Source organism: Argentina silus, assembly GCF_951799395.1.
Source record: "Argentina silus genome assembly, chromosome: 6".
Taxonomy (NCBI): domain Eukaryota; kingdom Metazoa; phylum Chordata; class Actinopteri; order Argentiniformes; family Argentinidae; genus Argentina; species Argentina silus.
The window spans coordinates 14,410,763-14,424,361 of record NC_139660.1 but is presented as its reverse complement, the minus strand read 5'-3'; the positions used below and the strand labels follow the sequence as shown (position 1 = coordinate 14,424,361).

Below are 13,599 nucleotides of genomic sequence, written 5' to 3'. Positions count from 1 at the left end.
TTGTGGTGGGATGTAGACACAGCACTTTTGTTTTGATAGTAACATTTAAATTGCCCCCTGGCTTTGATTTAAGTGTCAGTTGGGCCATTGTCACGTACTTGTAGTGACATTCTTAGTAGTGACATGGTTAGCCTAGTCGTAATTGCTGAATCGGAGTCGAGTCGAGAGTGTCATATTTATTCTACAAAGTAATCTTAATTTGTGACACAGAGAGTCCAGAGAAGGGTAAGAAAACCTCACCACGACAGTGTCAGTTCCTGCTGGGGACTGGGAGCTTGAGTCGCACACGCACACACACGCGCGCGAATACACACATACCCACTCTTAACACATAACTATGATGCAGATGGCCTTCGAAATATTGCCAGTCTTCAATGTCAGTGGAGAGAGCTGCAACCAAATTCCACACAGGCACCTCTGACAGTGTAAATTATACATACTGAGTGTGACAGCTTAAATACTTCCCCTGTCAAGGGCCCAAGCAATTATAAATAGACATGTGTCCTAATGCTTTGTTAGATGTATTATTCATACCTAAACCACAAGACCATAAGATGACTTTTAGCTCCAGTCAGAACTCATGCTTCTGTTGTGCTCTGCATGTGAGGCATATTCCTACAGTATGTCCATATTTGTACAGTAAGTGTGTCTCAGCTGTGTAAGGAACACAATACGGTGAATGGGTTGGGGTTAGACACTATGGCTAAGTACAGTATCAATAGTTTATATTGGCTTCCTTTCCTCATGTCTTTTCCTCCAGGACCGTATTCCTGTCAGAGGGTGGTAGGTTGATGAGAATGCAGTCAGTGGTAGAGACAAACGCAACAGGAGTCAAATAAATATATTTATTAGTAATCTATTACATTTAGAGGTCAACTGCTTAATTTGCCTATCAATTTGAATTGACTAACCAGAATTGTTTTCTTCAATCTGCTCTTGAGCATCTCTTTTCCTCTCTGTCTCCCCAGTTCTGTCCCTATTTGCATGTGCCTTCACTGGCCTTGCATGATCTCCTGTCACTAGGCCTACAGCATGGGTCCTGTACATTGTACATAAAACATTATGTTGTGAATGGATGAGAATTTTGAGAAGCCTGCATCCTGCTCTGTAAATCTCACAAGATAGTACCTCTGAGAGCCACAAGGTGGGGTCAGTTAATCAGGAACTACATGATAATAACCTTCACTGTCAGGAGGAGAAGATTAGTGATCAGTGTTCAATTCTTGGGTTACCTACAAGTTCCCTAGTAATGTAACTTCCTCAATATTTGGATGCTGGGACGAAAACAAATTGTGTCATCATAAGAGACGCATGACGTTATACTGGGGAGACTGGAGAATTTTTTTTTACAATTAACTCTAATACTCAGAGACCACTCAACGTAGACCTAGTCATTTTCTAATATCAGAAACGTACATCTGTCTACTAATCATTCATAAATGTGTAGGTCTCTAAAAAAGATGCTTGGATCACAATACTGATTTTAATCAAAACATTCTGACATTACATTGGCCCCCGTGAGTGGGTAACATACCAATGCATACACTAATGCTCCATTAACACCTTTAATAAATCCCTCCAGGATTTCGTAATGTTTTTTTGTAATATCTGCAGCCAAAAATGCTTTATTTTGCTGTAGCTTTTCAGACATTTTGCGAGGCAATTTGAAATGTTTTCTTCAAATGTTTTGATAATGTTAATTCTACTTAAAGCAATAAAATGTAATATGTGCTTAGTTCCAAAAGGTTTGACGGCTTTCTCTTGTGTTTCAGCACTATATTGCACAGAGTACGAAACAATTTGCCTCCACTGTCGCGTAAAACACTGAGAAATAGTTTGACACAGTCTTTAGTAGATATTTTTATAGGCAAATTGGCACAAAAGGCAAAAAATCACAATATGTACACAAATACCATCAAATAAAATATGAGAATCTCTACTTCAACCTCAGTTTGATTTAACATCCACATGTTTAGAGTGTAGAGCCAAAAGAAGAAAAAAATGCTCCTTTATCATCACCCCTGAGGCATTTAAAACAGTTAATGTTTAAATCACTTATTCTTCAACTGGCACTTCATGTGAGTGTAGAGACAACAGCGGCTGAAATATATCTTTTTGTACATGGGTGACACTTTAAATGAGATGATAAGTATAAGTCACGAAATTGCCACAGGTAATACTGCAGACGCTGCACTAGCCGCTTCACAGTTACCAATTACTCTGCATAACAGTTTCACATTGTCTGATGTACTCATTTATATCACAGTAATTCGCAACATACAGAAACAATAACCACAGTATCACTCAAATTCAACATGCTGTGATGAAAATCTTTCAGTGAACAACAATGAACAATGTTTGGTCTCATTTGAGAGTGTTAATGCATATACAAAGTTTAAACAAAGTTGTTTTCAGCTGGATGAGCATTCCTTCACCAACAGTGTGGATTCAGAGACTGATGCCATGGCTGAGGAGGGGACCGTCCTTTACTCCAATGCTCGTATGTCATAGGTCTAGGGGTAAACATATCTTACACCTGCTTGCTGATGAAGAAGCTGGGAAAGAAGCGTAGGCGTTGTGAGCCACTATCTCAACGCCTCAGCCTGCAGTTAGGAGTGTTCCAAGGTCACACACTGTCTATTGTATGATAGAAGGAGCAGTCGATTTTGGTTCTTCCTCAGTCACATAATGGAAAATAACAAAGTACATTGGGTCACAAAAAGGTCAATACATTTCATACAAGACTTAAGCAAAATAGTACAAATAAATGTTTTGCCATTACAATGCCCTTTTGCAGATGGAGCTTGTGGTGCAATGCTATTTCAAAAGCATGTTCTTATGTTGAAAGTTTATGTCTGCTAGATGTCTGCTAGAGTCATGCTCTAGAGTATACAGTCACCTCAAATAAAGTGCCACCTATGATGGGCGCATTCCAGGTCAACTACATTGCAGTCACTTGACAGATCTCATAAGACCTGGATAAGTGTTTAACACAGTATACCGTATCAGCTACCTTATCGTATGATTTACAAATTTGAAATGCAGCTGCACAGTCAATGACAGAGAAGATAACTGTTGATTGCTGCACACCTTGCGACTGCAATGTAGTCAACTTGAAACACGTGTCTGAAGTCAGGGAGGTATATTGTAATCTTTCAGGCTCAGGGACCATTGGTCACTTCCTATTTGAGTACTGGGCGGCACTCTGGAACCACCTCTTCTCCACTTCCTCCTTGCCCAGCTCCCAGAGGAGGCAAATATGGCGAATGCCAGTCTTCGCTGTCGTCATGAGGTATTCCTCATTCTCGGGCTGCTGAATTACGGCGTGACGAGCCAGAAGTAGGGACTGGGAGAATCGACACAGCACTAGTATGTAAAGAGCATCCCTCTCGGCCTCATTGAGAGGAATGATACTCTCCCAGCCAGCCAGTACAGGCCCTCCCACATCCACAGGGCTGGGGTTCTCTATCATCATATACATAATAGCTATGGCCAGCTCATACACGTAATAGCCGCTGCTCATGTCCCCAAAGTCCAGGATGCCTGAGATTTTGTAGCCAGTTGAATCGTCTGGTTCCACCAAAATGTTGTGGTCATTGAAGTCCCCATGGTTAATACCTGAGGAGACAGCGACATACATAATCACAGATATGCATTTGCGCTTTGATAGATTACTGTAGATATAGTAATATATGCCATTTAGCTGACGCTTTTATCCAAAGTGACTTACATTGCAGTGAGTGCATACATTTCAGTATATATGGTCCCAGCAGGAATCAAACCCTCAACCTAAGCGTTTAGCGCCATGCTCTACCAACTGAGCCCATGCATTGACTGCATACAGTTCCCACTTGTATATTAGTATTGTAACTGTCATTCATTACATGAGACATGTTATACTCAAAGAAGCCATGTCATTGAGAGGCATATCAAAGGCAGCTAACACAAAGTTGCACGTTAGGTGGAGAATTGAGACAAGACATGAGTTGTGTATATTCCTACCAGTAGGTGGCAGCAGTACACCAATGGGTGTCCCATCTGCAGGAGATTTCAAATGAAGAGGAAGCTCATGCAGAAATGGTGAAACAATAGGAAGAGATACCCACACTTGCGGAAAGAGCTGAGTTTCGGAATCACACAGGTCTTGTATTGCTCCATCACTCCCTTGACCACCTTCTGCACAGGATCACCATCCATTAGGGGGAGGTACGGCTCTAGGAGATGAATATTGGACAGGTTCCAGGTGAAGTTTTCCCTCTGCAGTACGCTGAGCTCAGGATGCTCCATCTGAGAAAACAACCACAAGTCCACTCAACAGCCTGTGCTCCACCTAACTGATGTTCAGTGAAAAGACATCTAACCAACAATAACATAATACTGACAAGAGCACTTACAGTATGTGTATCATGTTTTGTAAATGTAATGTCTGTTCACTGACTGATCGCCATCTGCATCAATCAAAGGTTTTGGAAATATAAATGACTTAGGGTTCTGAAATCAAATGGGAATATGAAAGAAGACTCACTATTTAGAAGGTAGAGAGGATTGAGATCATTGTAGAATATTTCATGGCTACACATGCAGAGGTGCGTTCAAAGCTCACAAACATTTACAGCGAACACAGACAGAAATAGTTGTTTAAAACTGCCTGCAGTAGTGATACAATCCACCCTGCTTCTGGCTGCCTTCTGCTCACATTTCATTGTCTTTACCCAGCTGTCACCACTTTTGTATTTCCTACCGCTGAGAACTTTGCATAGCCTAATCTTCCATCTACACTCTATGACATGTCAACATGCCCTCTTTATTGTGGGGGGAGTTAATTTGCTAATACTGAATCACTATGCACCAACCTGACTGTATACATTATCTTGTGACAGTTTAAAGTTTCATACTTCCTGCAGGGCTTTGTCCAACTTGGCTGCCATTTTGCCTACTTCATAAAGTAGCTGTGGAGAGCAGGGGACCTTGGCAATGATAGTCCCCGGCAAATAAGTCAGCAGTCGCACCAGGTACTTCTGACTGCCAAATCCGCAGTCTGTCAGGAGAGAAGAGGATTTATCAAGTGGAAGCAGCCACTGAGGCCCCTATACCAGTAAACTTCAGGACATCAATTTGATACATATGTCTGATGATTCTCAGGGCATATCCAATATAGCTATTGTATGTGATAAATTCAATGTCATTCATACCAATCTCCTCCAGGGCCATGAGTTGTCCTGTGCGCATGAGGAGGGAGGTCTGAGCAGGTAGCCCTTGCAGGTGCAGGAAGTTCATGGCATGCGTCTGGACCTCCATGACAGTGGGATTCTGACTGGCTATAGAGTTCATGACCTTCAGCACATACTTGCCACCCTCGCACAGTGTCACATAGATGTTCTGATCATCGTAGCTAGGGAGAGGGCGAATCAGGGACACTGTCAGGCCAAACAGCCTCTTCACTATCTCAGACACTTGTGAATGGCTGAGATTTGGTTTGGAATCCTTTACTGACATACCAGCTAGAGTGAAAACAAACAAGGAAATCATTACTGGGAACAAAACACTACAAACCCACTAATATTCTCAAAACAACCCAAATCACGGTAAAATAATTTATATATATATATTACAATCCTGCTTATGTTGTATGTTGTATGTTGTATGTGTATGTTATGTGTGATGTCTCTATGTCTGTAAGCTACTTGGAACCTGAATTTCCCCTAGGGATAAATAAAGTTTCTATCTATCTATCTATCTATCTATCTATCTATCTATCTATCTATCTATATATATATATATATATATATATATTTATCATGGTCTTTCTCACCCAGAAAATACGTTACAATGCAAATTTCTGCTCATTGAGCAAGGTGTGATATACACTCACCGGCCACTTTATTAGGTACACCTTGCTAGTACTGGGTTGAACCCCCTTTTGTAGCCCATCTGCTTTAAGGTTTGACGTGTTGTGCGTTCAGAGACGGTCTTCTGCATACCTTGGTTGTAATGAGTGGTTCTTTGAGTTACTGTTGCCTCATCTTAAACCAGTCTGGCCATTCTCCTCTGACCTCTGGCATCAACAAGGCATTTTCGCCCAGAGAACTGCCACTCACTGGATATTTTCTCTTTTTCTGACCATTCTCTGTAAACCCTAGAGATGGTTGTGCGTGGAAAATCCCAATAGATCAGCAGTTTCTGAAATACTCAGACCAGCCCGTCTGGCACCAACAACCATCCCATGTTCAAAGTCACTTAAATCACCTTTCTTCCCCATTCTGCTCAGTTTTAACTTCAGCAGGTCATCTTGACCATGTCTACATGCCTAAATGCATTGAGTTGCTGCCATGTGATTGGCTGATTAGATATTTGCGTTACCAAATACCGCACATATCTGTACATACTGTACATACGGCATCTACCCTAATGTTACTGTTAATACATATATACTGCATTGCCTATACAGCTCATATGCTGCTACACTGTTCATACTGCAACCTATTTATTCTGTTTATAATGCCACTGCTAATTCATATACTGCTTACACTGCACTACTTATACTATAGTGCACTACTTACTGCTCATAAACTGCACTACCTGTATATACTGTTCATTGCACTTTCTGCTTTTTTGCACTTCTGGTTAGACGCTAACTGCACTTGTCTGTACTCTGCACAATGACAATAAAGTTGAATCTAATCTAATCTAATCTAACCAAGCAGTTGAACAGGTGTACCTAATAAAGTGGCCGGTGAGTGTACACAGATAAATTCAGCAATAGGCCTAATGCAAAACACATTCTAGTCTAAGATATTATATGAAAACTGTTTGTCGATATAATTTTTATGTTGTTTATGTTGTATACTTATGTTGAGACATTGCCCCTCAGCGTAAAATCACGTTGTTGTAGAATTATTACCTCGTATCTCTACAGTAATTCAAGTGAGCCCATAGCTGGTCAAATTACAGCCACGGTTAGTTAAGAGATGCAGTTAGGACCACGTAAAGCAGCACAGGAGTAAACCAATGACGAGAAACCAGTAGGCAGCCATAACTCACCTGTGGACGTGAAGTGTTACAAGGACTTTCTTTTCTTTTTCAACTATGTTCTTGACTTGCACAGGCATGTGACAGGCACTTTGGAAAACGGGGCAACGTTGTGCCTGTAGCGTAATGACGTCACTGCATACGCAGAAAGGTGATATTCAAGACGTTGCGTTTTGCAAGAATTAATTAACTAACGTAACGTTAACTTTAAATTACGGTTTATTAATAGAGTGTATTGAATGAGTGGTTTGTCAAGTCCTTGCTGTAGGCAGGTTAGGCTTAGGTTGGCATTTAAAAATTGGTTTCTGTTGACTTCGAGACATCATTTTCAAGTCAGAACGAATCTTATCAGGGTGATGGTGGAATGACAATAAACTGATTTATATTTTAAAAAACACATTTTAGGACTCAGCTATTGAACCTTACCTGATACGTTAGCTCACTGACTAGGCCTATAGCCAAATGTTTCAGTAATGGTGCCATCAGATTCAGTCAGTTGATGCCTACTGCTGAGCTCTTGGTGGACAGGTGCAGATAGAAAATATGCTGTAACATTTCTCCACATTAAGCTTTGTTGACTATTGGACATTCCTGTTACTAATTGTCATTTTCTAATTGGCAATATACCCTAAAAGATGTAGCTTATGCCTTGGCTTTTCAAATGAAGTCTGCAATCATTCTACCATTCACTACCTTACCATACTTACCTTACAACATAAAATTGGTTCAAAATCTAGTTCAGTGTAGAATGCTGCTGGAGAATTCTAGAATGCTCCAGAAGACTTGGCACAGTACTATGGGTTGTTTTGACATATTTGCACATTTGTTACACCAATAGAAAATATGTACAGAAAGGCAACATAGCTGTACACAGTGACCTTATTATCAATTAACAGTTGAGCTAAGCTCATGAGGCTATTTATCATTAATTTAAAAGTCAAAAAATATATGTAATATATATACCTTTAAAGGGGCAATCCCAGATTGCCCCTTTAAAGAAAAAAAAAGGTATGACCAATGATGTTGCTGTTTATCTTTATATACCATCCCAAACTGACCTGGAATGCCAGGAGATTCCTGCGCTGCAACTTCTTCATTAAAAGGACTCTAACAAGGCACCTGTCATAACATCATGTTGTATAACAGAATAAAGCTTGCTGTGTCTGGTATACTTTGACCCTGATTAACCTCAAGGCTGTTTGGTTTTCCATCAGGTCAACCCATCCGACAGCCACCACTGTGAATCTGTCACCACCACAGACTTAAAGGTATGTTCCACTCTATTTACATCGTATACGGTAGTTGTTTTGCACATGCATTTGACACCTACCTCAAGTAGTTTTTATGGGCGTATCTTTCGATAGTTTTTTTTAGATGCAGCTTTTGGTCAGCTTGTGTGTGTGTGTATGAGTGAGTGAGTGAGTGAGTGAGTGAGTGAGTGAGTGAGAGAGTGAGAGGGATGGGTAACATAATATTCATGTATGTGTATGTGTGTGTGTGTGCATGCGTGCATGTATGTGTGTGTGCGTGTGTGTGTGTGTATACTGGAGCTTATATCTGATTTCACATGGTGCTGTATCTGTGGCCTTAGCCTGAGGTTCCATAGCTGGGTGTTGGGCAGAGCCGTCTCAGACCACCTGTCACAAGGTGTTCCCCCCAACTGACAGCAAAGAGAAAATGTCATCTGGTCAGCCCCTTTTGGAGCCCACTCTCTTTCCTCCAGCTAAAGGTGGAACTGGACTCAGCCAGTGACTCCAATGTCTCCCTCCCATCCACGGAACGTGCTGTCTCTAACCAACTGTCTCACTACCTCCTTCAGAACAACCTCCCTGACCCTCACTAATCCGGCTTTAAGGCTGGGCACTCTAATGAGACTGCTCTCCTTGCTGTCACGGAGGCCCTCCACTCTGCTCAAGCTTCCTCCCTCTCCTCTGTTCTCATTCTTCTGGACCTGTCCACTGCATTCGACACAGTAAGCCACCCGATCCTTCTCTCCACCCTCTCAGAATTGGGCATCTCTGGCTCTGCACTCTCCTGGTTTGCATATCGCTATCCTCTCCACAAGCCCTCACCACTGGGGTCCCAGGGCTCTGTCCTAGGGCCCTTACTGTTCTCCCTCTATACCAAATCTCTTGGCTCTGTAATTTCCTCACATGGTTTCTCCTACCACAGCTACGCAGATGACACTCAACTCTTTCTCTCTTTCCCCTCTTCTGACTCACAGGTGGCAACACGTGTCTCTGCGTGTCTTGCAGACATTTCTGCTTGGATGTCAGCCCACCACCTCAAGCTCAACCTTAACAAGACTGAGCTGCTTTTCCTCCCAGGGAAAGCCTGCCCTCTCCAAGACTTCTCCACCACAGTAGAGAAATCTACTGGTAATAAAATCACTCCTCAAGTTGTAGTTTTTTTCATGGCAAAAAGCAAGCATGTTAATGCCATCGTTTTATAGACCTCCCTCACTCTGTCTTTATTGGAGACGTCTGAAGTTGTAGCTTTTCAAAGTTGTAGCTGTGAAGTTGTAACTTCAGAGAATTCTACTGTGACCTCCTCCCATACAGCCAAGAACCTTGGGGTGATCCTTGACAACCACTTATCCTGTGTAGCAAACATCACAGCGACAGCACACTCCTGTAGATTCTTCCTCTACAACATCAGAAGGATACGCCATTCCTCACCAGAGAAGCAGCACAACTTTTGGCCCAAACACTTGTGATCTCTCGCCTTGACTATTGCAACGTACTCTTGGTCGGTCTCCCCGCCTCCACCATCAGGCCTCTGCAGCTCATCCAGAACGTTGCCACCTGTCTGGTGTTCAATCTCCCTAAATTCTCCCATGTCACACCCCTCCTCCGCATACTTTACTGGCTCCCGGTAGCAGCTCGCATTAGATTCAAGACCCTGGTGCTCACCTAACGGGCGGCAAAGGGAACAGCCCCTCCTTACTTGCAAGCAATGGTCAGCCCCCAAACCCCTGCCCGATCACTCCACTCTTCCACCTCAGCTGGCCGCCTGGCACCGCCGCCTCTACGTGGATGCAGCAGCCGCACTACTCTGTCACGGCTTTTCACTGTCCTGGCTCCTTGCTGGTGGAACGAGCTTCCCACTGCTGTCATGACTGCAGAGTCACTACCAATCTTCCGCCGTAGATTGAAGACCCATCTCTTCAGGCTACATCTTAACGGTCCCTCCTAAAGTCCTCTTCACCCCCACTACCCCCCTGTACAAGTTTCTCTCCTGTTAATAAAAAATAAAAAATAATAATAATTTTTCCATCTTCTAGCATTGTGACTGCCTAAGGCCCCTGGTCCGAGCATTGATTACTTTGTCTTATGATGGATAGATGATTCACTTACTTAAACAAATGTATTTGTTGTAAGTCGCTTTGGATAAAGGCGTCTGCTAAATGCCATAAAGGTAAATGTAAATGTCTTTGGGTTTTCATCCCCAGTTTAATTCCCCCTACTATCTCCTCTAATAAGGAAACCAGACAGAGTGAGATTGGAGTCATGACAGCTACAACTTCAGACGTCTCCAATAAAGACAGAGTGAGCGATGGCATTAACGTGCTTGCTTTTGGCCATGAAAAAAACTACAACTTGAGGAGTGATTTTATTACCTTTTCAACTTGAACTTCAATAAGCTTTATCTCAGATTACAAAGACAAATAGGCAAATCATTAGGGGACAGTCATTATCTCACTCTGTTTGCAATCAGATTATTTCAACTGTAGAGAGGGTGAGTAAAGATAATGGAAATGTCACATTGAACATTAGTTTGCATCAGATTCCTATTGACTAATTAACCTCTGTTTACCATCAGGACAGGATTCAGCATGCAATTTTAATTTTAATTTTCTAATTTGGGCTGATAAACCTTAGCTCTCAGTTCCAGATGACTTAGTGTGCACAGCTACATAATAGAAGGTGACAATACTCATTACAAGCCTCCAGGCCTAGAGCTGCCTGAGGACGCAGATGTTCTTACGGTTTCACTAGCTTCACCTGACTCCTGTCCTGCCCCAGGCAAGGTCCAGATGTACTGGATCTCTTCATGCAAAATGTTCAGGTTTCCAATTCCTCTTGCAGAATCCACCTACGGTAGTGTAATTATTGAAGCATGTTTTCAGCAAATTACACATATTGAAACTGCTGTGCGTGAAATTTGTTTTCCTCCTCTGTTCTGTTTTTTAATGCATTCAACAGATGAAAGGCTTTTACAAAAGGCTTTTTGGTTTATTGATTACTTTCCCTTTAAATATTGTACTTTTACTTTCAAATCACATTATGATTTTTTTTCTCCTACATATTACCTTTTCAACTTCAACTTCAACAAGCTTCATTTCAGATGACAAAGACAAATAGCCATCATTAGGGGATAGTCATTATCCCACTCTGTTTTCAATAGGATTATTTCCAACTGTAGAGAGGGTGAGTAAAGATAATGGAAATGTAACATTGAACATTAGTTTGCATCAGATTCCTTTTGACTAATTAACCTCTGTTTCCCATCAAGACAGGACATGCCATTTTAAACACAACTTCCTAATTGGGGCTCCCAGATGACTTAGTGTGCACAACTATATAATAGAAGGTGACAATACTCGTTACAAGCCTCCAGGCCTAGAGCTGCCTGAGGACGCAGATGTTCTTACGGTTTCACTAGCTTCACCTGACTCCTGTCCTGCCCCAGGCAAGGTCCAGATGTACTGGATCTCTTCATATAGCTTCAGTGATGTGAGATCACTGGATAGGATTAATGCCATATAGCTCACCGTCAATAGTTGCTTTAATCTACTAAATATTTTACTTTTACTTTCAAATCACATTATGACATTTTGTTGCTCTTCTTTACACATATACAGAAGATGAAGGTATTATTTTACAGTGTGGAGAGGGAGATAACGTCTGGTCCAGCTGCCTTGCGAGGGTTCTGACTCTTTAACAGTTTGTTGACGTCTCTCTCCTGGATGCAGAGAGGTGTGATGGGGGGGAAGGGGCTGTCTGGGTCCATTGTGTAGGGGGGGGTAGTGTCTCTGTCCAGGGTGGGAAGAAGAGGTGTGATAGCTGTGGAGGGGGGTTGGTTGTGTGGGTCAGAGTCAGGACTGTTCCATTGTCTGTCGAATCTACAGTAGAAGTAATTCAGGTCATTTGCAAATCTGAGGTCATCCATAGAGTGGGGGGATTTGGTTTTGCAGTCTGTGATCTCTCGAGGGCTTTCCAGACTGACACAGAGTCGTGTGTCAGTGAGAATTGTTGTGCTAGCTTCTTTGAGTACTGTCTTCTGGCCTGCTTAATCTCCTTGCCAAACGTGTACTTAGCCAATCTAAACCTTTCCTTGTCTCCACTCCTGAAAGCCCTCTCCTTCTCCAAACAAAGCTGTTTGAGTCTTGCTGTGAACCAGGGCTTGTCATTGCTGTAACTCACCCTGGTTCGTGTTGGAATACATCTGTCCTCACAGAAGCTGATGTATGATGCTTCTAAATTGCTCCAATTCTTAGATCTCTGCACAGCAGCCAAATGGGAACAAACATACTTAGATGAGTGTTGAAGAAGGTTGTGCACCGTTGTGCACCGCATCTACAAAAGAGATCATCCTCTTTTTCCCACAATGCATTGGTTCTGAACATATTACCATGCAACACAAGGTTAGAATGCATTTGCTTTTATTCAACTTTTGATATTTTATATTTCCTGTAATTTGAGTTATTTAAGTAATTTGAGTTGTAATTTTGATTACTTCTACACAGAAATCCACTGCTATTTGAACCCCACCATTAGCTACAGACCAACAGTCATTTCTCATGACCCAATGACACCCTTCCCAGCATTCCTGATCCTTTGGTTCATAAACTGATCAAAATTGTGAGCCCTTTTTTGATTGGACCCTTTTATGAGGTAAAAGTGTGGTGATTGTTAATTGCAAGCAAAATATGCGAGGAATGGTTTGATTTTGCATTCACAGAAATGCAGAATCCTGGAGGGACTGTTTAATGGTAACAATGTTTTGATCCATGGTGGATCCTTGTCAAAAATAATATCTTCATTCTCTGAGCAACAAAACCGAAAATGACATCTTAACTAAACCTCATGAACAGATAACAATAGCCTAACACTTGAGCCTCTAGTTTAAAATAATCCTGATAACCAGCCACAGACTGATTAGTGTGACTCATAGTGGGGGAAAATGTAGCGGTCACACCCATCTGTGTAGTCCTTGTGTGCCCAGGACGTGCCCAACACTGTGTTACAATTACCCCCAGGTAATTTAAAATAATCCCCCAGGTAATTGTAACACGATATTACATTTGCCCCCTACCCTAGCAGTCATGACAAACCTTATGTGCTAGCCAGCTGGCAACAATTCTGACACGTCAATCATGTCAATTTGTAGCCAACAGAACAGTAATTATAATGATACAAGTTAGGATTCATATACATTGAACATTGAGACAGCAGAAAAAAATATTCAAAAAAAGATTTAAAAAAAAGATTTAAAAAGTTACATTTACCCCCCAAAATAACAACTTCTCCCAATAAAGTCTGCAGATGATGATATAGTTTACTGAAT

The 13,599-nt window shown here is 41.8% G+C and overlaps 1 protein-coding gene across 1 annotated transcript; it reads right to left on the bottom strand.

Moving 5' to 3' along the window:
* Positions 1 to 1,862: 1,862 nt before the first annotated feature.
* On the bottom strand, positions 1,863 to 7,146 carry hykk.2 (hydroxylysine kinase, tandem duplicate 2). Its single transcript, XM_083671411.1, has 5 exons — positions 7,042 to 7,146; positions 5,193 to 5,501; positions 4,896 to 5,038; positions 4,107 to 4,287; positions 1,863 to 3,618 (listed from the first exon to the last, which is right to left on the bottom strand). Exons 2-5 carry the CDS (start codon positions 5,494 to 5,496, stop codon positions 3,176 to 3,178), a joined length of 1,071 nt encoding a protein of 356 aa, XP_083527537.1. The 5' UTR covers positions 5,497 to 5,501; positions 7,042 to 7,146; the 3' UTR covers positions 1,863 to 3,175.
* Between the last annotated feature and the right edge of the window lie 6,453 nt (positions 7,147 to 13,599).